Genomic DNA, 27,361 nt, shown 5'->3' on the forward strand with positions numbered 1-27,361 from the left:
TACCTTTTTTTTCTCGGTCCTTTTGACTCGAAACTATTGTATTCGATCCTTTTATCCTTTTGTTTTAGATCCTTTCACCTACAACCTTGTGGACACTACCTTTACAAAGAGAAAGAGCCCCAGAAAGCTTGGTTTCAATTTCTTATGGACGAGAGCTGCACCAAATCTTGGGCCTTATAAGGAGGAGTCGGTCTCCTTTTCTTGTAAAGTTCTTTCGCTTTTCTTAAATTGGTTTGGGATTCATTATCTACACCCCCTAAGTATTTTGCTATCTCCTCCGCTGCAGGAAGTTGACTAGTAGATGGGGTGAGTTCACAAGGATTTAAGATGTACACCAGTTAAACAAAAAAAGGAGACATACCAATGGTAACATGAAAGTGGTTGTTATATGCACATTCTTCCAGGTGAATCCAGTTAACTTGGGTGTGATGTAAATAACAACATAGGTATGTTTCAGTAATACGATTAACCTTTTCTATTTGCCCATCAGTTTGAGGATGGAATGCAGTGGAGTGCAGTACCTGAATGCCTAACAGTTTTTCTAAGGCATGCCAGAATCTGGCTGTAAACAGTGTCCCAGGGTATCATCTGGAAGTCCATGCAATTGCACCACCTGAATGAAATGGATGGCCAGTTTCAGCAAAAGGGAGATAAAGCAGGTAGGTAATCCATAATGGTTTTTACTCAAGGTCAAGAGGCTTCTTGAAGCAGTTGAAATATTCCAGCAGGGGCCTGTGGAGAGTGTTTCTCCTGGGCATGTGTGGCACATCGGTGTGCAGTATAAATCAATTGCTAGGCAAGGAGTGTTCCTGTTGCTCCATTCTGATTCCCGCATTCTTTCTTTTCCGGCCGCTCCGCAGTGGTAGAGGCTGGGCAGTTTGAGTCTTTCTCCACACCCGCATGGTTTGAGGGCTTGCTTCTGCTCTGCTCCCGTTCCTCCAGCTCTCTTTTCGGCCTGCCCAGTTCAAACTGAAAAAGGACATCGCCTCTGCATCCCGTGTGGGGTACTCCTCTTTGCCCCAAGCCGGACGGGTTCCAGGCTCTCGGCTCCTCCTGGGAGGATCTGCCATTTCTGGTAGTCCTTCCTTCCTTTTCATCAATAGACTTATTTTACTTAATTCCTGTTACAGCCTTCAGGTTGTTTGTGTGGTCTATTCAGTAGGGCTCCGCAGCTCTTCCTCGTCTCAGTGGTGTTACACATTAGTTCCTTTAACTTTTGTCTAGACTTCCGCTTCACAGTGGTTTCTATTTCGGTAGCTCTACAGAAATATGTGGGAGAGGATGGTAGGGATAGAGAGAGCGGGTTTGAAGGAGAGGTGTGGGTGTTGTGTGTATACCGTGTTCTCCTCAGCAGTCGAAAAGGGCAGGAGCGGTTGGGAGCGCTGCTCCTCTACTTTTTTTCATTACGTTTTACTGTTTCTATTTTTTTATTTTAAAAAGAAACCATTCCAGAATGGTTTTGTTTTAAAATAAAGTGTAGGAAGAAGTTGAAACTTGCACTGAACGATCCCTTAAATAGTAGGTGCAATTGTTTGGGGATTTGTATTGTGCGTGGGAGGGGGCATGGTGATGGGGTTTGTGGGGAGTAGGGCAGACCAGCACGGAACATAGTTCCACTACTTCTTTTCATACACTTCGACCACTGGTTCACCCAAATTAGTCATCACTGATCCCACAGGGGGTTTCCTTCCCCATGAGATCCTCCCGCTGAGTACCACCCCCAGAGGGGCTATCGGGTAGCAGCCTCACCTCTCTGGCCTCATGGGAAGGGGCTCCCCCTATAGACGCAGTGATGACTTCCTAGGATTCATCACATAATGTTCTAACAGGATGGCCCTTTTTACTTTCAACATGGCAGCCGGGAAGCACCAACAGCACGTTAACTGAGACAATTAGCCTACATCTCAAGGAATCCATAGCGTGAGAGCTTAAATGATCATTAACCAACTCGCGTGATGCATTATTGCTCACATATGGGAGTGATTTTTCTCTTAATAGATATCACAGCACAATAGAAAAGTGATGACAAGTTTGACGATGGTGCAGACACCATCATACCATAAATATATATTCACTAACCGCCCATTTTAGCTACAAAGATAGCGGTTACGAACCATTCCTAGAGGTCTATCAAATATAAACTTTCACCTTGAGTTGGAGCTCCTACGCCAACGTGCATGTACGCGTTCCATCCATGGTAGATACACCTAGATACACCTAGGAAGGTACGCCTTTGCAAACGCTAGTTTCCACTCATTCCAGAAAATAGCAACTATTTTACCAACATTGCATCATTGCGACTGAAGATTGGCCACATCCGTCACTTTTTTGCATTAGAATTAAAATGGAAACTGCATGGAGTTTGACGAATGCAGTGAATACTCCACTTAATACCACTGAGTTTGCAAGGGTCTGAACTTCAGCAAGACACAAAACAGGTATGAATGAAATTTTAACCCATTCAATGAAAGGAAAATATCTGCATATCCGAATAGCCCCAGTAGGAGTAACTAAGTTGTGGGTAAAGTACTTTGTTTACTCTCAGATATGAATTGTAATGATAATAATAACTGAAAAGATTATTAGGAAAAAGGGCATGCTTGAAGAAACTGATGAACTTTCTTCTGCTTTTATTCTAGAATTGTGGATGAATGTCTTACAGCAGAGTGGAAAATTCATTGTTGAAAACTCATGGTTGTCACACTAATCGTTGTGTAATTAATTTGTTCCCGATGAAGGCCATCACATGAAAAGAGCTACTTGACAATTAACTCTAATAAGGCCGAAACACACTGTATCGATGCGTCTTTACATAACTTCTCAATGCATTTAATTTCTCGATAGAATATTCCATGATGATAAAATAGATCACAAGAATGATAGTGGTACAATTGAAATGGAAAGGTGATCTAATGATGATAAAATGAGTGATTTGTCAATAATACCTTTGTACTTCACGTTGGAAATTCCCATGTTTGTAATGTTTTTACAACAAAGTCTTTTTAGAATTTGGTTATGTCAATAAGGATTGTTAATAGGACGTAGTTAGTTATGCCCTAATCAGCTAGCCTTTTATTTAAATAACTTGTGATTCACTCATTCTAAAATGTGCCGGAGGCCATTTTGGACACTATTTAAATGGTCCAGCCCGTGGTCGGTGTTGTTTACTTACTCAGTCGTGGCCACCTTCCCCAACACTGCAACATCTCACAGGTTCGTTTAACCCTAGGATGGCCCCTAGTTAGGAGTCATGACACCATGGTAGGAGTTGCGTTCCTATTTGCTCAGTCGAGATACGCAGTGGATCCTGATGAGTCAACACCACTGCAGGGGTAGGTTTCAGATCGATATATATATATTGCTGCAGCAGCTGAAACAGCTGGGGATCTTGCATCAATATCCTCACCCTATGTTCTAAGGTACCTATCGCAGCCACAATATTGGTGTGGCTTGTGGGTGGGAAATATGTAACGGATCCACTTGGACATTCCTATCTGTGGCCGGTTGGGCTCATACATCCCCTTTAAGTTGCATCTTGCTGGACAAAGCATATGTTATGCAGGTAAATAAGAACATCCAGCGGATATGACGGGGAGTCAAAAGCAAGTTTCTTTCAAAGAGATTAGATCCTTATGATAGGTCAGTACTTCTATGGGGTTCTGTCTAGGTAATGCCACCAATGACTGAAACTTCCATGGATGCTATAGTTCTTTGTTATATATAAGATCATTACATTCTGCTGGATTCAAGCTTATTGGGAAATATGCTACCGGATGAATAGGCCCTCTATTCCTTTTTGAGACAGGGTTGTCCCAAATGCTGTATTGGACACGTCCGCTTCCATAAAACACAACTTTGAAGTATCAGGTTGCGAAAAATATCAGAGAAGTGCAGAACGCCTGCTTACGATGATGAAAGCCACGCTGTGTTATGGTTGTCCACTGGAAGGCTACCCTTTTCTCGGTGAGCTGTGCTAGTGTCCATGCTACTGCTGAAAAGTTCTGAAATCAGTACAGATAGAAATTGGAGCATCTGAATGACACAATGCCTAGTAAGATCGTTATTTTGTCCTCCCTCTGTTTCCCTCTCCTTGTCGTGTCACGCCTAGAAACACTTGTGTACAGGCGCGTTATAAATGCCATATCATATCATTATCTTTGAAATGGCAGGGGGATTTGAATCACCTCTGAAAGCAGTCACCACCTCACCGACCTTCGGTGTCAGTAATCCTCTTTTCTCCTAGGGGTTATAGGTTAAAAGTTTGAATCAAAAGGTATGAAATACAATAGGTTCGAGTACATTTGCTCGAAAACAAAAGGTTCGGAAAAAATAAAAAAAGTATTATTATTTTTTTTTTTTGGGGGGGTCCCTCCCAAACCCCAGTTTTTGTGGTAAAAACCACTTTTTTTTACCAAAACAAAACCCCAAAAAAATATATATAATAAAAACAAATTCAAACCTTTTGTTTTCGAGCAAATGTACTCGGCCCTATTGCATTCGAAACCTTTGTATTCTCACCTTTAACCGGACAACCTCCTAGGAATACAGAACTCGATGGGAGTTGTTTGTTCTTATAACTAAGAATTAATTATGACACTATCCCATGGCTATGAGATGGGAGTAAAATGGTGGAGCTGGAACATAGGACGGTTACAGTGAGAGCAACCTGCATCTTAGGTATTGTTCTGAACTCAGTCTCCAAAAAAAGGACGAGGCCAGTGGCTATAGTTTAGTCATCCAATCATAATTTTAGGAAAGACATATAAGTCATACCCGTCTTGTTTTAGGTGGCTCTCTGCACCTGTATTGGTCACTTGCACGAAAGAACCTGGATGTGTTGTTGATGTGCCCAGGAATATGGATTTCCTTTACAATTCAGAGCATTAGGAGATATTTGTAGACTAAAAAAAGGAGATATTTCCAAAAAGGTCTGCAGGTTCCTCTGCCGAGAATGAGTATGGACAAATAACCTGTTATATGGGTAGGTTTGCACTACAACCACGTTTGAGCTCATTCCACCCTCCACAAAGGAGACATATCAATTTGCATATCCATCTGGTGCCACCCACTTTGGCAGTCCAGCACCGAAATGCTAGGCAATTCTCCTCTGAACAAGAGTACCAATAGCAACCCCAGACACGTATTTCGGCCTTGTTGGCCCTCATCAGTGAGGTGAAGCTGGGTTTCTCTAAGCACAGTGAGCAAGGGATTCACGTCTGAATTACCCTGGGTTACTTAGGGTCAAACCCCAAGTCCCTAAAGATTTCAGCAAAGGTCTGGGAGGCCCTCTATGCAAAGGCGTAGCCAGGATTGCCTAACAAGTGGGTCCTGAAGATAATGTAGTTCGGCCCACCGCAGTGACACAGTGCTGCTAAGTGGGCCTTTACAGATGTTGGGTGTGCCTTGTCCGCTCAGGCCCTGCCCTGTCTAGGCCTCTGCCTCTACGGAGAACAAACAAAGCCAGATAACCTGTTCTAGGGGTAGGTTCCCACTCGGGAGGGTCTACAAGAACAGGTCATGTGAGCCATGTTCGTTCTAAGTAGAGGGGCTCCCACACTTTAGCTTAACTGGAGCGTATCCCAAACATGCTGTACCTCGTTAGCGGGCAAGTGTTTCCTATTATGAGAAGGTGTACTCGTATGCAAAAATAGGCTGTTTTTTTTTTAACGAATATGTTTGCACACCGGTAAGAATCTGTGGAAATATGTTTTGTGTAAGACCGCCAAGTGGCAGAAGTCACAGTATGGTAAATCCCGGTAGCATAGAACACTGTTACAAGGCAGCTGCTCATACAGGTCAAGACGTCTAATGTATTCTCTATGGGAATCGTTATCCGCAACTATCAAAATGGTCGGTGTCAAGGAATCCTGTTAAACACACAATGCAATGAATGACTTCCCTTTGGGCTATCCGCCATTTCATAATAGCTCTGGGATCTTTTGTGCATTATGGCACTCTTTTTGAACCATAACGTTTAAACAGAGTGTTTCCGGCTTTTGTTGTTTAAAATAAACATGTGAACTGTTCAGTGTGTGAACCAATTGGAATATAGCAACACACACTGCACCCTTTGCTACGGTTAACAGACCCTGCATCTTGCCGAGCTGCCTTCCACACATGTCTTCCCTTTTTCCCTCCCCATCATGGATAGGCACAGCTACTCGCCCTACCTGCACCTCTCCTGTGTCTCCATGGTGAGGTGTTAGATGCAAGTCCCACTGCCCTGGTGCAGGTGTTTAGTCATACGCAGCGTGCTGCATTATCTACTATGCCGTGTGGTAGGCTGGTTATGCCATCCTCAAGATGGCTGCAAGCGCATAGCTTGTTCCTGTGCTAGGCTTAAGCTTCTACATGACTTGGGAAAGGGTGCAACCATTGGAGCTGGCTTTTAGTCCCTCATTCGTTGCTTCGTTGTTATTGTGAGTTGTTGGGACCGGAAATGCAGTGGAGTAACTTTGCTGAAAAAGTTGGTGGGGACATGACATCTGAAGAAAAGGTGCCCCAGCCAAATGAATGGGGACAAAATGGTGTGCCATGAAAGTTGGGGGGGACAAACACCCCTGCCCCCCCTAAAATTACGCCCATGCGGAAATGCCCTACAATGTGTTACAATTTAACACAATAATGATAACATGAGAAGTTCTGCAAACCATCATTTTACATCTGTAAGGTGGGCTATTTCTTTGTTAGCATTGTCCTGTCGCTTAAAAGGGGGTGCTTGAAATGTGTGCTACTGTTTGTAGAGCGAATCTGGGAAAAGAGAAATCGTTTGCACAGTGATTGCTGTAGGCATGGATTTAGGAGTCCTGTAACTTGCTCATATAATTGGATGATCACTTCGCAGCCCAGATCGAAGGTTTATCTTCGCCCCTCCTGGCTTCAGACCCCTCCAAGCAGCAAAGCCTTTTAATCTCGCAGGACCGTTTTTGTTTTGTCATCCCTGTCCCCCCTGCTCAGCCCCCCCCCCCACTCTTGTCTTGTTGTGCCTTGAAACGCTTGTGTATAGCTGCATTATAAATACGCAATACATAAAATAAATTGTTTAAGGGCCTGATTCACAGAAGTGTTTTATAATGGAACAGGCCCATTAAAAGTGTTATGTGAATCAGGCCCCAAATCTTTTATCTTGCTAAATAATGTCCCACCCCCAAACTGAAATGAACCAGATCGTTGTGGCCAACAAATGGCCATTTTTCTAGAGGCCACTGATGTTCAACAGCTTCCCCTCGCCCACAGCAACGCGCCCACAGTTAAAACGTCCCGGCCGTAATTAAGATTTCTTTTTAAAAGATGTGGGGCATTTGAGGGGGGTTACTTGCCCTTCAGTGGCTGCATGTATGCTCTATGGGTAATGGGGGGAGGGGGGTCCAGCTTGCACGACTGGCTTGACAGCCAGCTTACAAGACAGTAAAAAGGGCACTGGAGAGCAGGTGGTGGCGGTAAAGATAGAAAGCAAACCAATAGATTGATGGTGTTACTCTACAGGAGTGCATCTATCTCATCAGACGCCTGAATCCTTATATTTATTTATTTTGTTTTCTTCGTTTTTATAGTGGAATTATGATATGGGAGTTTTATTTCATGTTTGCGCATTGACGGGGGTCAATATTATTAAATATAGTCATTTGAGGTAGCCCACGACTACAAGTCCCACAATGCATACATATACTGGGTAAATGCAATCCCAGGAGGGTGTAGTACTTGCGTGGTATTTTAGAAGCAGCAAGCCACACTGAGCCCCACTAAATATTTGTGTTTAGGGACTCATGATGGGGATAACATGGCTTCACATGGGTAGAATCTGTCAAATATCTATTTTTAAAAAAAGACCATAAATAATAAATAAAATACTGTACATGGTCAGTAATGTTTCTACTCAAAATAAAACATTGGTGGCGAGGATCACAGCCACAGTGCCTCAAGGGTTCCTAGAAGAGGGATCTGAATTCTGGTCCACCGAGCCTGCGGCTATGACATGTGTCCGAATGGTTGCGTGCATCAGACAGTTGCACACATTTGCATAGTCGGTGACAAATGTATCTGCAGGGGCTTTGACCACGACTGAATGGCACATGTTAGTCATTGCTTAGGGGCCTGGGCGCTATGGACTGAGCATACCTGCGCAGGTGAGGCGGCAAGTCAAGAGGAAACATCTTGCAAAGCGGTATCAGTGTGTAACAGGGATATTCTGTGGCCAAATTAGTGGAGAGCATTGTTCATGAAACTGGCATTTTGATAATTAAAAGGAGCAATATGTCCAAATGTCACTCTAAAATACAGTATACAAATGTAAACAGAGGAGTGGAAGTAGTTTAGTAATATTGATATGTATTTTACAATGAGACATGGTTTGGCCAGTGTGCCGATTGCAGGGAGATCATCACATCTGCCCAGGGGGGAGCCTGCTATGCTTAAAACCCCCTAGGGACAGGGTTACTCGGATCCCTTTGGAGGTTACTCCCCCTTAGAGGATGGAGACTCTGACAGGGGGATAAGCCACCATCACTACCCCACAGGCAGGAACACCTTTTTAGAATATGTAAGTGTTGGGTTTTGTGATAACCATGTACAGCCTTTACTAATAGATCCTAGGTATGCCCAATCTGCTACAAAGAATAAGGAAAGACGAGTGAGCCATTCCACTGAAGGAACTTTCATTGGGGCAACCAATCACTGAGGATTCTCGGCAGGACCTGCATAGTTCAACTGTGCCTAAGAGGTCAAAGGAAGTGTGGTTGGCAAAAGAGAGAATGCCAGTGTCGGCGGAAAGGCCTGCACCGCGCAGTAGGAGAGTGCAGGGAGATGCAAGTGGAGAAGATGCATAAGAGACCCAGCACTGACAGACCTTTGAGAACAAAAAGGAGTCTCAGAAGAACTGCATGGAGCTCAGCAGAGAAGCCACATAAGCGACTCTGCACGGACCGAGCTGCGGGAATGAGAAGGACTCAGCAGGACAGCAGGGAGCCCAGCAGAGAAGCAGCATAAACGACTCTCTGCTAACCAAGCTGCAAGAGCAAGATAATCCCAGTGAGACAGTGCACAGCCCAGCTGAGAAGTCGCATAAGTGACCCTGCACCAATGGAGCTGCAAGAACAAGAAAGTGTAGGATCAGAGGGATGAAACAGAGCCCAGCTGAAAAGTTGCATAAGTGACTCTGAACAGAGTGAGGTATGAGAACAAGAAGGTAGACTCTCCAAAAGCCAAAGTGGAGCCCAGCAGAAAAGTCACATAAGCAACTTTGTGCTGACCAATTGGCCAGGACAAGAGAGAATTTGCCCCTGCATATGCCAAACTCTATATGGGCCACTATGAGCTACATCATGCATGGCAACACCCGGCCTTCACACACAACAATAATATTATATTTTGGGGCTGTTAAATCGATGATATCTTATTGATTTGGAATGGAACATCACAGCAACTTCAAGACTACCACCAGTATCTTAACAACAATACCTACAATTTACAGCTCAATATACAAGAAAGCACGTAGAGTATTCAATTCCTTGATCTTGAATTGTATGTTGCAAACAACACGATACAGTCTACACTCTACGTCAAAACGACTGCAGGCAATAGCACACTATATGCGAAAAGCAACCATCCACACCACACCATAACCAATATCCCCTACGTGGAATTACTCAGAATCGAGAGAAACTGCACGACCACTGCTGAATTTGAGAAACACATCTCTCAAGCAAAACAGAAATTTCTTGACAGAGGGTACAACAACTCCAGCCTAAACAAGGCATACCAGAACACACTTTACAGATCCAAGAATGAATTACTACAAAACGAACTCCCAACTTCAACAACATCATCTCAAGATATCAGATTCATCACAACTTACATTTCAGAGGCATCCACTCTATGCCAAAATTCTTCTCAAACACTGGCCCGTCTTAACAACAGATGAAAACCTCAGACCATACCTGGGCAACCATCCAAGTATAACATACCAAAGAGCACGAAACCTCAAACATTTGCTATGCCCTTCTCACTTTCAAAGGACACAAAAACAAAAAAGCTTACCACAACTTTGGGACATGCCCAAACTTAAAGGCAATTACAAAGGTGGACACTGCTCAGTTTGCAACTACTCAGAAAATTCCAAAAAAACAATAACTCTCCCCAATGGACAAGAATATCTCCTGAAAGATTTCATCAATTGCAACTCAAACTACGTGGTATATGGCATAACATGCACATGTAAGAAACTGTACATCAGCAGTACAATCAGACACCTAAAAACTCACATATCAGAACACTTAAGAACACTGGGAAATAGGGATCTGAGGTACCCACTCGCCAATCATTTCTTTCAAGCACATGCTCAAGATGATTTAAAGGGAATTTCTTTCTTTGGAATCGAAAGAATCTCTAGACTGGCAAGAGGAGGCAATAGAGAAGCAAAACTACGACAGTGTGAAGCCAAATGGATTTGCCTGACAGACTGCTGCCACACCGGATTAAACACGGACAGTGAGTTATTCCATTTCATTTAACATTTCCATTACCTTTACTTTTTATCATACCATGAAGTACTATATTAATGTGGAAAATTGTATTTGACCATATCTATATATACACCTCTCTCAGTGCATTGTTCTTTGCTACATGATGTACAGTTTAACATATTTTTCAATTTAACTTGATACTCAAACTGAATAATCTAATTAAGACTGACCACAGAGTATCACCAATCACTTCATACTTAGAAGTTCCTCTCCCTCATTTCTTGAATTCCAAACCTTGAATTCTGAAGACATCATAGTCCTTCACCTTGAACTACATACAGAGTGACTCAAGGCTCCTTATATCAACAATGATATAAAAGAAAACCCATAAAATTATGCTCTTATTACACCGCCCCGTTTCAAAATGGTGCCCGGCACGATGACGTCTTCGCGTCATGCAAAAAAACACGTGACGTCATCGCGCCAGTATAAATAGCGGCCATTTTAGCAAAGACACACAACATCAACGCGGTTATCAAGCCAGCAGCTGATCACCTTCTTTTCAATATTTGCTCAGGAGAAAGCCCAAAACAGCCTATCAAGGTAAGAAGGATGGATGCATACAACCTTGGTCACTTTAGGGTAAGACCTAGAACTGCTAAAAAGTTATTACTATTTCTGTTATGCCCCTAACTTGGAGGTTTTTCTCCTTTCCTTACACCTTTTTCCCCAATCACAGCCAAATTTAAGGGACTACATCCCCTGCTATATTACCCCTATGGACAGAAGTGAGAAACAGGAGAGCATTTCCAGTTTTTCTCAACTACCATGAACACACAGACTCTTGCTATAAAATGTGAGCATCAGTCTCTTTAGACTTTGAGTCACATATATATACTTATAAATACTTATAATGACTAATGCTAATGTGCCCCTTCCATTACATGCACTTTATTTCTATATTTCTTCTTGCTTTTTCACAATGACTTTCAAGTACCTATAACCTATGTGGTGTATCTATTCACAGTTACTCTTTAAACCCTCCTGAAGAACCAGATCATCTTATCTGGAGAAACATGTGTCGAGGGAACTAAGGACAGATTCTATAATTCTATGCAAATCAGAGGATATTTGTACAACACTGAAAATATTTCATTTCATGACTAAACATGTGGAGCAACATGTATTTGATATCTTCAAGAAAATAAGAGCATTTACAATATTTGTAAAATGGTAAGAATTATGTAAGGATCTGAAGAAACTTTAATTTCTCCTTATAAACAAGAGGAGCGACTAATTGACTTTTTCTTTCATTTTGCTTTGAACTTCCATCTTATAAAAACTAAAAATTTAAATCACAAAGAAGTGTCAACTTGATTCTTTACTTTTTTGAAAAATAAAGGGCGCAGGGTAACAAAAGGTGTTTCTTCATAAATCAAGAGAGAGTCGGGCACCAGGAGACAGACGCAAAGCATGGCAGAAGAGACGCATACGTGGCTCACTGACGGCCAGAGAACCTGCAAGACTCAATGGCCCACCTGAGCACCACCTCTCAAGACATTCAGGTATGAGATGACGGCAGTGGACTGGGAGGCAGGCGAAAGAGCAACTCCAGAGCGGGGAAAGACTGAAAGAAACCCAGAGTGGGGGGAAGAGAGCCTCAGAGTAGGGAGTGAGAAGAAGAAAAGCCCCAGAGTGGAGAGAGTCTGAAAGAACCCCAGAATGGAGAGAGCGAGGGAAGAGAGCCTCAGAGTGGGGAGTGAGAAGAAGAAAAGCACCAGACTGGGGAGAGTCTGAGAGAACCCAAGACTCGAGAGAGAGAAGGAAGAGAGCCCCAGAGTGGTGAAGAAGAAAGAGAAAAACTGGGAAAACTACATAGTGGGGAGAAAGAGAGACAAGAGACCAGAGTCCATAAAGAGGAAGCATAACCCAGAGGAGAGGAGTAAGAGGAAGGAAAGGCCCAGAGCACAGAGAGACTATGAGAACCCGAGATTAGGGTGGAAGAAAGACTGAAAAAAATCCCAGAGGGGAGAAAGGCAGAAATAATCCCAAGTGGGAAGAGACAGAGAGACCTGGGCTGGAACACCTTGATAGCATTCCAAAACACCAAGAACTGACGATCTTGAATTTGAACTGTGGGCAAAGGCCTTTAATACTAAAGGGACTGGGCTGGGGTCAGAGGCTAGCAACCATCCCTTCCAGTTCATAGTTCTACAAAGTCTGTCTTTGTTTCTGTTATCTTCCTTTGTCAGATAGGGAAAGTGGCTAGGGTAGACTACGATTCTAGACAGAGGACTTAGTTAATTCTTTATATCCTGACGAGCACCCATTTGACTTTCTTTTTTTTTATAGAATAGGGCTTGTAGATTTAGAATAGGGCTTGTAGATTTAGGGAAAGATTAGGTGAACTGGACAAAAATATTAAACCCTAAAAAACATCTCACTGTCCGAGTCCTGATTCTGACTTAGCACACCAGCTATTAAGTCCCTGCATTTTGGCCAAGGCTAGACTATCCAAATGGCACGCAAGACACGTTCTTAGAGGTCCCCAAGTTTAGGGAGCTCCTGCATGTTCAAGCACCTCCGCCATTTGTTGTTTTACATTATGCCTGCAGCTTGCCCATGCTCCCCCTCATTATGAAAGAAGCTCCCTACATACTGCAATATAACGGCAGCACTGTACGTCAACAAGAAAGGGGTTCAGTTGTGATAGAAAAGCGCTCTCAATGTCAGCAGATAAAGCAGTTTAAGCAAGCGGCATGCAAGTTTACGCTTACTGGTATGCACAACAGATGAACTTTGCTGTTTGCATGCAAAAGTTAAACTTGCATAAGAAATGATGGAGCAAGAAATCCTGTTTGTTAATATTAATGTTAAAGGTATTTGTAGCGCGCATCGTCACCACTGGAGTGGTCCCCAGGCACTCGGGTGGATCTGAGAAGGAGAGCCTGAAGAAAGGGAGGAGTGGAGGGGTTAGTAGGGTTCAGTGGGAAAAGGAAAGTGAGAGTTGTGATGTCCTGTTGGCAGCTTCAGTTCGATCTGCACCGTTCGCTGAGTTCCGTTCACTGAGCTAAAGTGCGCTTTTCGGGTTTTTGCAAATCCCATTGTGCTGTTGTGCCAGGTTATGCGTTGTTAGACTGTTGTTGCAATGTGGTGAAGTGCATGCAGGTTGTTGTGCCAAGAGGTGGTTGTGTGTGTTTCTGTATGATAAGTGTGTGAGGAAAGTTGAGAATTGGGTTAGCATGTTTTCCTTACCTCTTTGTCTTCGCGTTTCTGTGCTCAGCATCTATGATTACCCTGTGTGTTTGGAATTGTAGTTTGTCCGCCTAGGTAGCAGGCCTATTGAGGAGTGGCAGTTTTCCTCTGTGTTACTCTAGTGGTTTGTGCACCTGCCTTATACCTGTATATTCCCCCACCCTAGGGTTTGGGATGTTTAGGTTAGAAGATTCTGGTCTCTCCCTGCAGTGGCGGCTGGTGACTTTGAAAGCTGGTGGGGCGTACATTTCTCCGGGAGAATTTTGAAGTGAGCGAGCGAGCCCAACCCACATCAATGTAAATTGGCTTCTAAAGTGTGCAATTTACTGCCCAAACCCACAGAAATATGACATAAAAGCATTAGGTTTTATATACTAATGGTGGTACATTATTCTTTCGTGTGCAGGTGTGATGGTGTATTTTACAGCAGTTTGTATTGAGAATACCTGGTACTATGGTGTATGTATAAAGACATTCATTATATAGATATCCAGTAATGATGGAAAAATATAATTTTGTCATGCTGTTACTGGCATTCATATGCCTTCATCCTGATCTGCTGCACTGGCCAAACTTAATTCTCTAATGTCTTATATTGAGAACACAGATTTTTCATCAGGGCCATACTAAGTCACAGATAATCCCCCCTACACAGTGGTGTAGCGACCATTGGGCAGATTGGGCTTTAGTGTCCCCACCTTGAAATGTTGGGGAACAGGAGACAGTTCATTCTCACAGCAGTCCTTAAGTGTCTGGTTTCAGACGTGAAGGAGAGAGTTAGAATGTCATTAGAATGTATAAAGAAGTTCGATGCTCCCACACAAGTAAGTGTGCCCTTCTCCCAAACTCTCTGAAGTTACCTCCTCTCCCTACATCTGAAGGATTAGCCCCCTGCCCACCGAAATGTGTTGCCTTATATATTTTAAAAAACATAGGCCCTGTTAGCAAAGGCTGTTGTGTTCCACCATGCCTCCGAGTGTCAAATGACAAAAGTGGTGAGGTTTAAAATAAAACTGCCTTTGATGTTGAAATGCAATTAGGTAAAACAGCCCAATTAAAGCACTACAGGATGCAGGAAGGAGGCCTGGGCAGCAGAATATTCTCAGCATCTGGTGTTGTCTATCCTGTTTGTAGGAGGGTTTTCTCACCTTGACTAATGACCAATGACCAATGACCAGCCTGGTCCCATGGTTTGCTGTCCTCGACATGTTAGGCCCCAGTGGGACAAGGAGGTGTCATTCATCCTTGAGGTACTGGGCATCACCCCAAGCACCAGTGTGTCCCCTTGTTACTGCTATCGTGTGGGGGGGGGGTCCTAACACTTGAAATTGGCTGCTTCGGTTTAACACAGCTGTGATAAACCCAGCAGGTGACCAGTGTTCCCTCCAGAATGGGTCAGTGATTTACCCTCAATGAGCATACATGCACGGGAAGCATATTCCGGGAGAGTGAAATTGTGTTTTCAATGGATTTCCACTCCAGCAACCGTGGTAAATTAGCAAAACCCCAAAGGCCTGGCCATGTTTGGAAGTGTGCATTAAATGCGGAAAAAATTTGAAGTTGCATAAATTATGTAACAGAATAAAATGTGAGGTAATTCTGAAGGACGGGCGGCTCGTCTTAACAATATAAAAAATGCTATAAAAACACCCCCAGCCCACATCAGTATCTAAAATACATTGCATGTGACCAGAACCAAAAGTCCCCCAGTAGCTATTTTACAGTGGTTTAACCACAATACGTTGGTGGGAGGGGATGCATTACAGCTCCTTAAAGGCAGAAAACCCCATCACCCAATAATACAGACAACTACCACTCTTAAAGGCAATCATAATGGAAGGAAGAGAGGTCAGGGTCAAAATACAGGGTCAACTGTTTACCCTCTTGCTAGAGGAGGTTCATCAGTGGCATTCATTAAGTGGTATCTAGGCACAGTAGTTGCCATTCCTTACGGGTTGCTGTGCTTTGCACCTTCGTAATTTAACCCATAACTTATAAAGGCAGGATTCAGCGGGCGGCAAGAGGCACTGCGCAGCTGCAGTTGGGTGTGGTCTGGCCATTAAAGGGGACTTGGTGGCAGGAGGCCTGAAAGGTGATAAGATGGCCATACACAGCATGCGTGCAAAAAAGGGAAGTAAAAGTGAGAAATGGGATGAGGGGGCAAATACATCAGTGAGGCTGATTATCATATCCTTAAACCAGCAGCAGAGCAGTGATCTTAGTGTGGAACGCGTAATGAGTGACATGCTAAGAGGTGCTACAAACATGCTCCTTTTGAAGCCTGCTAACTCTCTGCCTGACCTTCCTTAAACAATGCCATTTTTGCAACTTTTGCAATACAAAATGAAAGAATTAAAAAAAATTGTTTTACCTGTGTTGTATGTTAACCTTGTCTGATTTAACGCGGTCTGTTGCAAAAGTATTAACCGGGTAAGACCCCTAAATAGAACATACATTTGAATTAAGTGGGGTGAATCTTCAATTATTCGTTTCCTTTACAAATTCTCATGTCTGCATTTGCTAATATTTATAAGTGAGCAGTCTGATGAAAAGTGGAACATTCAAAAATGCGCGTCATCAACTGTTTATAAACAGATTGTATCTAAAATACCGCCTGTGTATTATTGATTTTGACAAGTGCCACAAATTGGAGGCGAATGTATTTAGGCTTGTGACTCCAATACTTGAGGAATAAAGACAAAAGCGTGCTTTACTGTTTCCCCTCAATAAATACGTGCGTATATGCTAACTACATGATGCTAGCTGAGGTGCCTTGCTCATTAAGCACGAATTTTGCCAAAAATTAATTGTGCTCGTAATGCGAGCGCTCATAAATATACTTTTTACATGCCGACTTTAAAAATGCCACATTTTCAAAGTGCGCGCGTTTAAACTTTGCCAAAAATTAGAGGCATTACAGTACAGACTGGACACACTGTACCAACCCGTATGCCACATCTGTCACGCTGGCAGTGAGAGCCGAGCGTTGATGCAGGGCCTACCTGGCCTTACCAGCGTCGCCGACACACTTAACATCACAACTAGGCCCTGCATTCCCGGTGCATGGCTTGGACAGTCCTGGGAGCACCGTGCGGAAGTGTCCTTCTCACTCACACACACACACACTTACCAGCCTGGCTGTGTACGAGATGCGGGCCCTCTGCTGTTCTCTGGGCAGCTCAGAAGTCTTCTACTTCTACAGTCAACAACAACTCGGCAGGAACTGAGAAGGGGGCCCCGGGTACAAGCGTGCGCCCATCATCCCACCCACAAACATGAATGTCAATGGCTGACAAACAGCCAATGACATTCCAATAAATTCCTTGTTGCTATGCCAAGTTACAGTGGGTGTCAGATCCTGACACTGGTGCGCTGTTTGCGCACAGATCAATACTGGCGGGGCCACCTCTCTAGCGCCCCACCAGCATCTAATATTCCATGAAGCTACGTAAAATGCGTGGAGCTACGAGCTCCACGCAGTTTACATTGTAAAAACTGCGGAAAATGGGACGCGCCCCTGCTCCGTCAGTGTGGCAGGCCCAGCAGCCATGAAGACAGCACACCAACATTAGACCGGCTGGCAGATTCATTATTTAATCATTTCATTTGCTGCCACGCTGTGCAAAAATTATGCAGAGCAGAAGGCGAAGATCAGTGAACTTGTGTGAACACTGTTCTCTTCTCTGCAGAGCCTGCACACTTCCTTGGTGTTGTGGAGGGTATGGGTGGGGGGGCGGCGCCCCCCCGCCCTATTAAAGCGGCCGCCACTGTCTCCCTGCCCATCCCATGTGAGCCTGTTACCTACCTAGCTTTCCTCTGTAGATTAGCGGCATGTGGACACGGGTGGTCAGGGCGTCCCTCCCCGCATATCTGGTTGGGAAGATTAAGTTAGGGGTCATGGTTTGCTCCCTGGGATTCTTGTTTCCTGTTGGGTCTATGCTTCCTAGTCGTGTCCTACTGTTTCTGGGACATAAATCCAAGTTTCGAGAAGTGTTTAAATAGCGTAAAGAAAAATAAAAAACTACAACCTATTTTTTAAAACAAATATCACATGATTCATATAAGTACATGGTCATGGGTCCGAATAGATTTGGTGCCTAGAGGCCCAGGAGTTATAATCTAGCACTGATTTAGGACCATGAACTCAAAGAAAGGGTAGCTTGACACAGCACATTGTCACATTGAGTGCTATTTAAAATACGGTAAAAGAAGGCCTGCTGGAATCTGGCAAATAATGGCACTCTTAATCTGTGGATGTGCGCATGAACATGTCTCCTACCTCCCTACGAGCAGCAGCTCCTGCTCATTGGCGTTCCTGCGGATCTTCCTCCAGATATCCAGGGTGAAGAGGGTGCTGCTGCTGTTGAATATTGACGTCAGGGAAGACATGAGGGCGGCCATCATCACAGCAATCATTAACCCACGCAGTCCTGCAGGCATTAAATGCAAAGCGGTCAGACACAAATGCACTGCGCATATTAAGATTTTGCCAGGGCCACCCAAGATGTCTAGTTACATGCATGCTTCCACTCAGACTCTACTGCCTGTATCCTGCATTTCAAGCTGGAGCTACTTAGACCATAATCAGGGTTGTCCAACTCCATGCTTTTGAAGGCCGTAATCCTGATGGGTTTTCATGATATCCCTCATTAATATTCATGAGAATGAATGTGCATACATTTAGATAACGCATATAGGACGGGCTCTGCAAGTGAAGTCCTCCGGGCCAAATCCACTCCATGTTTTACGGATGCCTGTGCAAATTACGGTGAATCTAAAGGGGAGATATTTACCTCGGTGGTGGTTATCCTGAAACACGCGTGAGTTGGCACATGTTACATTTAGAAATTGTCAAACTTGATATTGGATGGATCTATTATTGATCTAGTTCATATATTTTAATACACATATTTCTCAATATATATATTTTGTACCGAGGCGTATCTGCCATAATGATGCCGAAATAAAACTGGAATTTTGAACCTACTAGTGGTTGTATGATGGACTAATTTCAAGGAATTCTCAACGACCGTAACTTGGAGAGTGCCGTCCCTCCTTGGGAGAAGTTTAACTACTTCTTCTTTTTTTGAAATATATATTTTTTTATACATTTTTATAGATGGCTGATACTTGGCATACACCCTGATTCCTGATCTAAGAATAATATCCATAGAATGTTGGAGATTCTATATGGATCTACACCATTATCTCAAGTGAGGTAAGAACTAGGCTCTACAAAAGACATCAGAGGCATTTAGGCAGCAGATTCAATGAGTGAGCATATGTCATACTTTATTACTATACAGATGGAGGTGAATATCGAATATTTGACTATGGGAGAACAACCTCAGAACTTGAGGCAGATCATATGACAATTAACAAGATTGGAGTTAAGAGATAATATTCGCACTCAAAAAGTCTGTATTCATTTGATGAATCCTTTTAGCACAATTCTAAATTCAAAAATCCAAGAAAAAGTTTCTTGATCTCCAAAATCAGAAAATGTTTAATCTGTAATTTTTCAAAGGGCAAAGACAGCCGACACGTGTTTCGACCAACTCGGTCATTCTCAAGGCCCGAACTGGAGATAGTTCTTGCAAAGTCTTTGTAATGAGTCCGTAATTTATAACTTGTAGTGGGTGTGGTTCGTACATTGTTTGGATTTATTTCCAAAAACCTTTGTTCAATTGTCCTGGTCTATCAGTCCTTTTATGTTACGAGTTTCTTTACAGGGTCAGATCCCATTGACAGTCTCTACCACCGATGGCATGCATCTGTAATTATTAATCTAACCCATGTTCTAAAAGATCATATGACAAATTAACATTTATCAAGAGTCAGCCAGGTAAATGGGAATAGATAATCCTTGAGGATTTATTATATTGTGCGTTGTAAATACTATTTTTTAAGAAATACTGATGGTTACTTTCTGACTATTCTCCAGATGGTTGAAGCACACGGAAGAGTTAAAAAGTTAAAAAGTTAATTTTGCTCCTAATGAAGGAATACCCCAAAACACATTGAGCATTTTTTGATTGATCTATAAATATCAATTATGTGAAATTAAACATATTATGACATATATGCCAAATTCGTGCTGACTATATGATTTTTCAATTATGAAGATTCAACTACATAAATGGGTTTAACTTTCGACTGACCATTGATCAACAATTAAGGTGGGCAGGGGATGGGAATGTCCGTCACTTAAAGACACTGATTTGGTTTTGGCTAGATTTGATGTTTGCAGGGCCTCCATGGGCTCTCTAATGTCCCCCTGATAGTGGCAGCCTAGACATCGAGTTAGAATCCCATTAATGCTATAATATGGGACATAATGGCCTTTGCAATTTCTCCTCTACCCTGCGGTCCTTTGTCTCCTTTCAAGCCAACCACAGTGCCCCAACAGTTGACCTTTCTTCCCTAGCTTGCAAACCATTCTACCCCACCCGGCGAGCCTATCTATCCCAAAGTGCTCTTTTGTATCCCATCTTGCTGACATGCTCCCCTATCCCAAACTGGAGTGTGTTGCCCACCTGGCACAGCAAGCCTTTGTATTACACCCAGCACAAATATTCTACCCTGATTCAAATGTCTTTTATCCACCACCCAGCTGGTCTTTTCAGCCTGGCATCCAGATACAGTTCCTTCCAGTAGTAACTCCTTATCCTTCATGGGACTGCACAAAATATGCAATATGGAATGTTCCTCTTAGGCCCCGGCACACTTGATACACAGGTTACTTCAAATCTATGCTTGTCACCACTTCACAGGCGCACACCTCTGTTGCACCAGCTACAGCCATTTATTGTTATATAGCTAAGCAATAGCATTTAACAATTAATTCAAACAAGTTAAGATACATCAAACTAATACAAATTAAAAAAATACAATCCAACTAAAGACAAGAAAATGTATTGATTAATACTAATAAATTCTTTCCATTAATACAAGGATTAAAACATGAACCAACATTTATTAGAGATAAAAGATCATAAAAATCGGATTAAGATAAAATAATCATTAGAACAGTTAATAAACAGTTAAAAAACATCAATCATTATGATACAGACACAGTGAGAGATATTTCCAATTTACAAATCCAGTCAGAGCTATGACAGTAGAATTAGATCATCCGGCTAGACAGCATTGACATACTGATTCTACATGTCCCATATGAAAAATGTTAGAATATCTTCTAAAATAGATAATTCTCCAACCTTGAACAGCTACACAAGAGGTAAAGACATGCTTTAAAGTTTCAGTTTGTCGCACTTCATTACAAAAGTGACACTTGGCACACTCAGGTCGGAGATTACCATATTTAACCATAACTTCCTGTGTACAAAGCAGATTTAATCGGAAGCATAAAAAGCAACATCTAATAACCCTGTCCGGGTAAATTGCTAAATAAGAAGCAAGAACGCTTACTTGTTTGTGGTCACCACTCAGATGGTTCAATGATTTGTAGAAATGCATCCTTTCTAGAGTGGTGGACCAATTTTGAATAAATAGATGATGTTTAATTTGCATGTGATTAAGGGCCAAATCATCCAAGCACAAATCAATTCCATTAAGCAGAGTGATACAAAAGTTAGAGAACTTAGTGATAAATCGATCACTCTTTTTATCCGTAGCAGCTTGGATATCGGTGAATAGGGAATCCATTTTCGGACACAATATTTTGTGATAAAACATTAAACATTGCAAAACATTAACAGGCCGATTCATGGAATAATTAGCGCGGCGCAAGTGGGCAAAAACGTGCGAATCGCAGTGGAATAGCGAAAATCGCAGTGCAAGTGCGAAAATCGCACGAAAAGCAGCGCACGTCGATTCATGGAAGTCCGTGCGCGAGAAAACCAGCGGATATGCGATAAAAAAGTGCGCGGCGCACGTTGGCGCACAGGCCATCTAACAGCGTGCGCCAGGTCACAGCGAAAATCGCACAGGCCACAGCGAAATTCGCACATAGCGCGGCGCACGCAACAAAAGTAGGCGGAACACGGGCGTAACACTCGGAATGGGGAACAATTTGCCAAAACGTGGGCGTCACGGGGGAAAGTACAGGGCACAAGTGCGCGGAACGCCCACACGCTCGCCTACAACACGTATTCATGGAATAGAATAGGGCAAAAAAGCGCACGCTCAAACCAGCGCACAGGCACAAACACGACCGCCACAAGAAAGCAGGCGGTAGCGTCTCTGCGGCTGTAAGAAATGTGCGCCAAAAGGTGCGCCAACAAATAGCACCTATATACTGCCATGATGAATGTCCTATACTGTGGCCCTCCAGGACAAATGACGTGCAAAGGGGTACCCACAAACACGGACACCCGCTGACAAAAAATACGTGTGCGTGTATACCGGGGTGCGCGGGAAGTCTCACACGCGATTTCAGCAGGGTACGTGTATTACAGGGGTTCGCGTGAAGTTTTTCACGCGATCGGGCCTGGGGGAGCGGGCTACGTGTATTTCAGGGGTTCGCGTGAAGTTTTTCACGCGATCGGGCCTGGGGGAGCGGGCTACGTGTATTAGAGGGGTCGGCTTGAAGTTTTTCACGCGATCGGGCCTGGGGGAGCGGGCTACGTGTATTACAGGAGTTCGCGTGAAGTTTTTCACGCGATCGGGCCTGGGGGAGCGGGCTACGTGTATTTCAGGGGTTCGCGTGAAGTATCTCACGCGATCGGGCCTGAGGGAGCGGGCTACGTGTATTTCAGGGGTTTGCGTGAAGTTTCTCACGCGATCGGGCCTGGGGGAGCGGGCTACGTGTATTACAGGGGTTCGCGTGAAGTTTTACACGCGATTAGCCAGGGCACGTGTATCACAGGGGTACGCGGGAATTATCACACGCGATTTGGCTGGGTACGTGTATTACAGGGGTACACGGGAAGTTTTACACGCGATTCGGCTGGGTACGTGTATTACAGGGGTGCGGGGGAATTCTCACATGCGATTTGGCCAGGTACGTGTATTACAGGGGTGCGTGGGAAGTTACACACGCGATTAGGCTGGGTGGGTCCTCACAGGTGTTCCCTGTACACCCTCGACGGCCCCTGCAGGCAGCCCACAAAACAGGGGACTACCCTGCACACCTGCTCATGTCCCCCTGCACCCCCACCCCCCAGCAGTGCAGGGGCAGCCTCCACCAGGCCCCCACCCATGTCTCCCACCACCCCCACCCCCCAGCCACCAGGGGCACCCTCCACCAGGCCCCCACTCATGTCTCCCACCACCCCCACCCCCCAGCAGTGCAGGGGCACCCTCCACCAGGCCCCCACTCATGTCCCCTATCACCCCCACCCCCCCGCCACCAGGGGCAGCCTCCACCAGGCCCCCACCCATGTCTCCCACCACCCCCACCCCCCAGCCACCAGGGGCACCCTCCACCAGGCCCCCACCCATGTCTCCCACCACCCCCACCCCCCAGCCACCAGGGGCACCCTCCACCAGGCCCCCACCCATGTCTCCCACCACCCCCAGCCACCAGGGGCACCCTCCACCAGGCCCCCACTCATGTTTCCCACCACCCCCACCCCCCAGCAGTGCAGGGGCAGCCTCCACCAGGCCCCCACTCATGTCTACCACCACCCCCACCCCCAGCAGTGCAGGGGCAGCCTCCACCAGGCCCCCCCCATGTCTCCCACCACCCCCACCCCCCAGCCACCAGGGGCACCCTCCACCAGGCCCCCACTCATGTCTACCACCACCCCCACCCCCCAGCAGTGCAGGGGCACCCTCCACCAGGCCCCCACTCATGTCTCCCAACACCCCCACCCCCCAGCCACCAGGGGCACCCTCCACCAGGCCCCCACCCATGTCTCCCACCACCCCCAACCCCCAGCAGTGCAGGGGCAGCCTCCACCAGGCCCCCACTCATGTCCCCTATCACCCCCACCCCCCCCGCCACCAGGGGCACCCTCCAACAGGCCCCCATCCATGTCTCCCACCACCCCCACCCCCCAGCAGTGCAGGGGCAGCCTCCACCAGGCCCCCACCCATGTCTCCCACCACCCCCACCCCCCAGCCACCAGGGGCACCCTCCACCAGGCCCCCACTCATGTCTCCCACCACCCCCACCCCCCAGCAGTGCAGGGGCACCCTCCACCAGGCCCCCACTCATGTCTCCCACCACCCCCACCCCCCAGCCACCAGGGGCAGCCTCCACCAGGCCCCCACTCATGTCCCCTATCACCCCCACCTCCCAGCAGTGCAGGGGCAGCCTCCACCAGGCCCCCACCCATGTCTCCCACCACCCCCACCCCCCAGCCACCAGGGGCACCCTCCACCAGGCCCCCACCCATGTCTCCCACCACCCCCACCCCCCAGCCACCAGGGGCACCCTCCACCAGGCCCCCACTCATGTCTCCCACCACCCCCACCCCCCAGCAGTGCAGGGGCAGCCTCCACCAGGCCCCCACTCATGTCTACCACCACCCCCACCCCCCAGCAGTGCAGGGGCAGCCTCCACCAGGCCCCCACCCATGTCTCCCACCACCCCCACCCCCCCAGCCACCAGGGGCACCCTCCACCAGGCCCCCACCCATGTCTCCCACCACCCCCACCCCCCAGCAGTGCAGGGGCAGCCTCCACCAGGCCCCCACTCATGTCTACCACCACCCCCACCCCCCAGCAGTGCAGGGGCACCCTCCACCAGGCCCCCACTCATGTCTCCCACCACCCCCACCCCCCAGCCACCAGGGGCAGCCTCCACCAGGCCCCCACTCATGTCCCCTATCACCCCCACCCCCCCCGCCACCAGGGGCAGCCTCCACCAGGCCCCCACTCATGTCCCCTTTCACCCCCACCCCCCCGCCACCAGGGGCACCCTCCACCAGGCCCCCACCCATGTCTCCCACCACCCCCACCCCCCAGCAGTGCAGGGGCAGCCTCCACCAGGCCCCCACTCATGTCCCCTATCACCCCCACCCCCCCGCCACCAGGGGCACCCTCCACCAGGCCCCCACTCATGTCTCCCACCACTCCCACCCCCCAGCCACCAGGGGCAGCCTCCACCAGGCCCCCACTCATGTCCCCTATCACCCCCACCCCCCCGCCACCAGGGGCAGCCTCCACCAGGCCCCCACTCATGTCCCCTATCACCCCCACGCCCCCGCCACCAGGGGCACCCTCCACCAGGCCCCCACCCATGTCTCCCACCACCCCCACCTCCCAGCAGTGCAGGGGCAGCCTCCACCAGGCCCCCACCCATGTCTCCCACCACCCCCACCCCCCAGCCACCAGGGGCACCCTCCACCAGGCCCCCACCCATGTCTCCCACCACCCCCACCCCCCAGCCACCAGGGGCACCCTCCACCAGGCCCCCACTCATGTCTCTCACCACCCCCACCCCCCAGCAGTGCAGGGGCAGCCTCCACCAGGCCCCCACTCATGTCTACCACCACCCCCACCCCCCAGCAGTGCAGGGGCAGCCTCCACCAGGCCCCCACCCATGTCTCCCACCACCCCCACCCCCCAGCCACCAGGGGCACCCTCCACCAGGCCCCCACCCATGTCTCCCACCACCCCCACCCCCCAGCAGTGCAGGGGCAGCCTCCACCAGGCCCCCACTCATGTCCCCTATCACCCCCACCCCCCCGCCACCAGGGGCACCCTCCACCAGGCCCCCATCCATGTCTCCCACCACCCCCACCCGCCAGCAGTGCAGGGGCAGCCTCCACCAGGCCCCCACCCATGTCTCCCACCACCCCCACCCCCAGCCACCAGGGGCACCCTCCACCAGGCCCCCACTCATGTCTCCCACCACCCCCACCCCCCAGCAGTGCAGGGGCAGCCTCCACCAGGCCCCCACTCATGTCTACCACCACCCCCACCACCCAGCAGTGCAGGGGCACCCTCCACCAGGCCCCCACTCATGTCTCCCACCACCCCCACCCCCCAGCCACCAGGGGCAGCCTCCACCAGGCCCCCACTCATGTCCCCTATCACCCCACCCCCCCGCCACCAGGGGCAGCCTCCACCAGGCCCCCACTCATGTCCCCTATCACCCCCACCCCCCCGCCACCAGGGGCACCCTCCACCAGGCCCCCACCCATGTCTCCCACCACCCCCACCGCCCAGCAGTGCAGGGGCAGCCTCCACCAGGCCCCCACTCATGTCCCCTATCACCCCCACCCCCCCGCCACCAGGGGCACCCTCCACCAGGCCCCCATTCATGTCTCCCACCACCCCCACCCCCCAGCCACCAGGGGCAGCCTCCACCAGGCCCCCACTCATGTCCCCTATCACCCCCACCCCCCCGCCACCAGGGGCAGCCTCCACCAGGCCCCCACTCATGTCCCCTATCACCCCCACCCCCCCGCCACCAGGGGCACCCTCCACCAGGCCCCCACCCATGTCTCCCACCACCCCCACCCCCCAGCAGTGCAGGGGCAGCCTCCACCAGGCCCCCACTCATGTCCCCTATCACCCCCACACCCCCGCCACCAGGGGCAGCCTCCACCAGGCCCCCACCCATGTCTCCCACCACCCCCACCCCCCAGCCACCAGGGGCACCCTCCACCAGGCCCCCACCCATGTCTCCCACCACCCCCACCCCCCAGCAGTGCAGGGGCAGCCTCCACCAGGCCCCCACTCATGTCCCCTATCACCCCCACCCCCCCCGCCACCAGGGGCACCCTCCACCAGGCCCGCATCCATGTCTCCCTCCACCCCCACCCCCCAGCAGTGCAGGGGCACCCTCCACCAGGCCCCCACTCATGTCTCCCACCACCCCCACCCCCCAGCCACCAGGGGCAGCCTCCACCAGGCCCCCACTCATGTCCCCTATCACCCCCACCCCCCCGCCACCAGGGGCAGCCTCCACCAGGCCCCCACTCATGTCCCCTATCACCCCCACCCCCCCGCCACCAGGGGCACCCTCCACCAGGCCCCCACCCATGTCTCCCACCACCCCCACCGCCCAGCAGTGCAGGGGCAGCCTCCACCAGGCCCCCACTCATGTCCCCTATCACCCCCACCCCCCCGCCACCAGGGGCACCCTCCACCAGGCCCCCATTCATGTCTCCCACCACCCCCACCCCCCAGCCACCAGGGGCAGCCTCCACCAGGCCCCCACTCATGTCCCCTATCACCCCCAACCCCCCGCCACCAGGGGCAGCCTCCACCAGGCCCCCACTCATGTCCCCTATCACCCCCACCCCCCCGCCACCAGGGGCACCCTCCACCAGGCCCCCACCCATGTCTCCCACCACCCCCACCCCCCAGCAGTGCAGGGGCAGCCTCCACCAGGCCCCCACTCATGTCCCCTATCACCCCCACCCCCCCGCCACCAGGGGCAGCCTCCACCAGGCCCCCACCCATGTCTCCCACCACCCCCACCCCCCAGCCACCAGGGGCACCCTCCACCAGGCCCCCACCCATGTCTCCCACCACCCCCACCCCCCAGCAGTGCAGGGGCAGCCTCCACCAGGCCCCCACTCATGTCCCCTATCACCCCCACCCCCCCACCACCAGGGGCACCCTCCACCAGGCCCCCATCCATGTCTCCCACCACCCCCACCCCCCAGCAGTGCAGGGGCACCCTCCACCAGGCCCCCACTCATGTCTCCCACCACCCCCACCCCCCAGCACTGTGGGGCACCTGCCAGCAGGCCCCCACCCATGTCCAACTCATGTCCCCCACC

The 27,361-nt window shown here is 48.4% G+C and overlaps 1 protein-coding gene across 3 annotated transcripts in view; it reads right to left on the bottom strand.

The window, feature by feature from the left end:
• SLC5A10 (solute carrier family 5 member 10) overlaps positions 1-27,361 on the bottom strand; it is a 1,126,075-nt gene that overhangs the window by 195,833 nt on the left and 902,881 nt on the right. For all 3 annotated transcript variants that reach the window (XM_069645685.1, XM_069645684.1, XM_069645682.1), the window contains one exon: positions 17,995-18,145. In XM_069645685.1, the coding sequence (XP_069501786.1) occupies positions 17,995-18,145 (151 nt within the window). The remainder of the gene's footprint in view (positions 1-17,994; positions 18,146-27,361) is intronic.

This window comes from Ambystoma mexicanum, chromosome 2p, assembly GCF_040938575.1.
Source record: "Ambystoma mexicanum isolate Mex_15411 chromosome 2p, UKY_AmexF1_1, whole genome shotgun sequence".
In the NCBI taxonomy this organism is placed as follows: Eukaryota; Metazoa; Chordata; class Amphibia; order Caudata; family Ambystomatidae; genus Ambystoma; species Ambystoma mexicanum.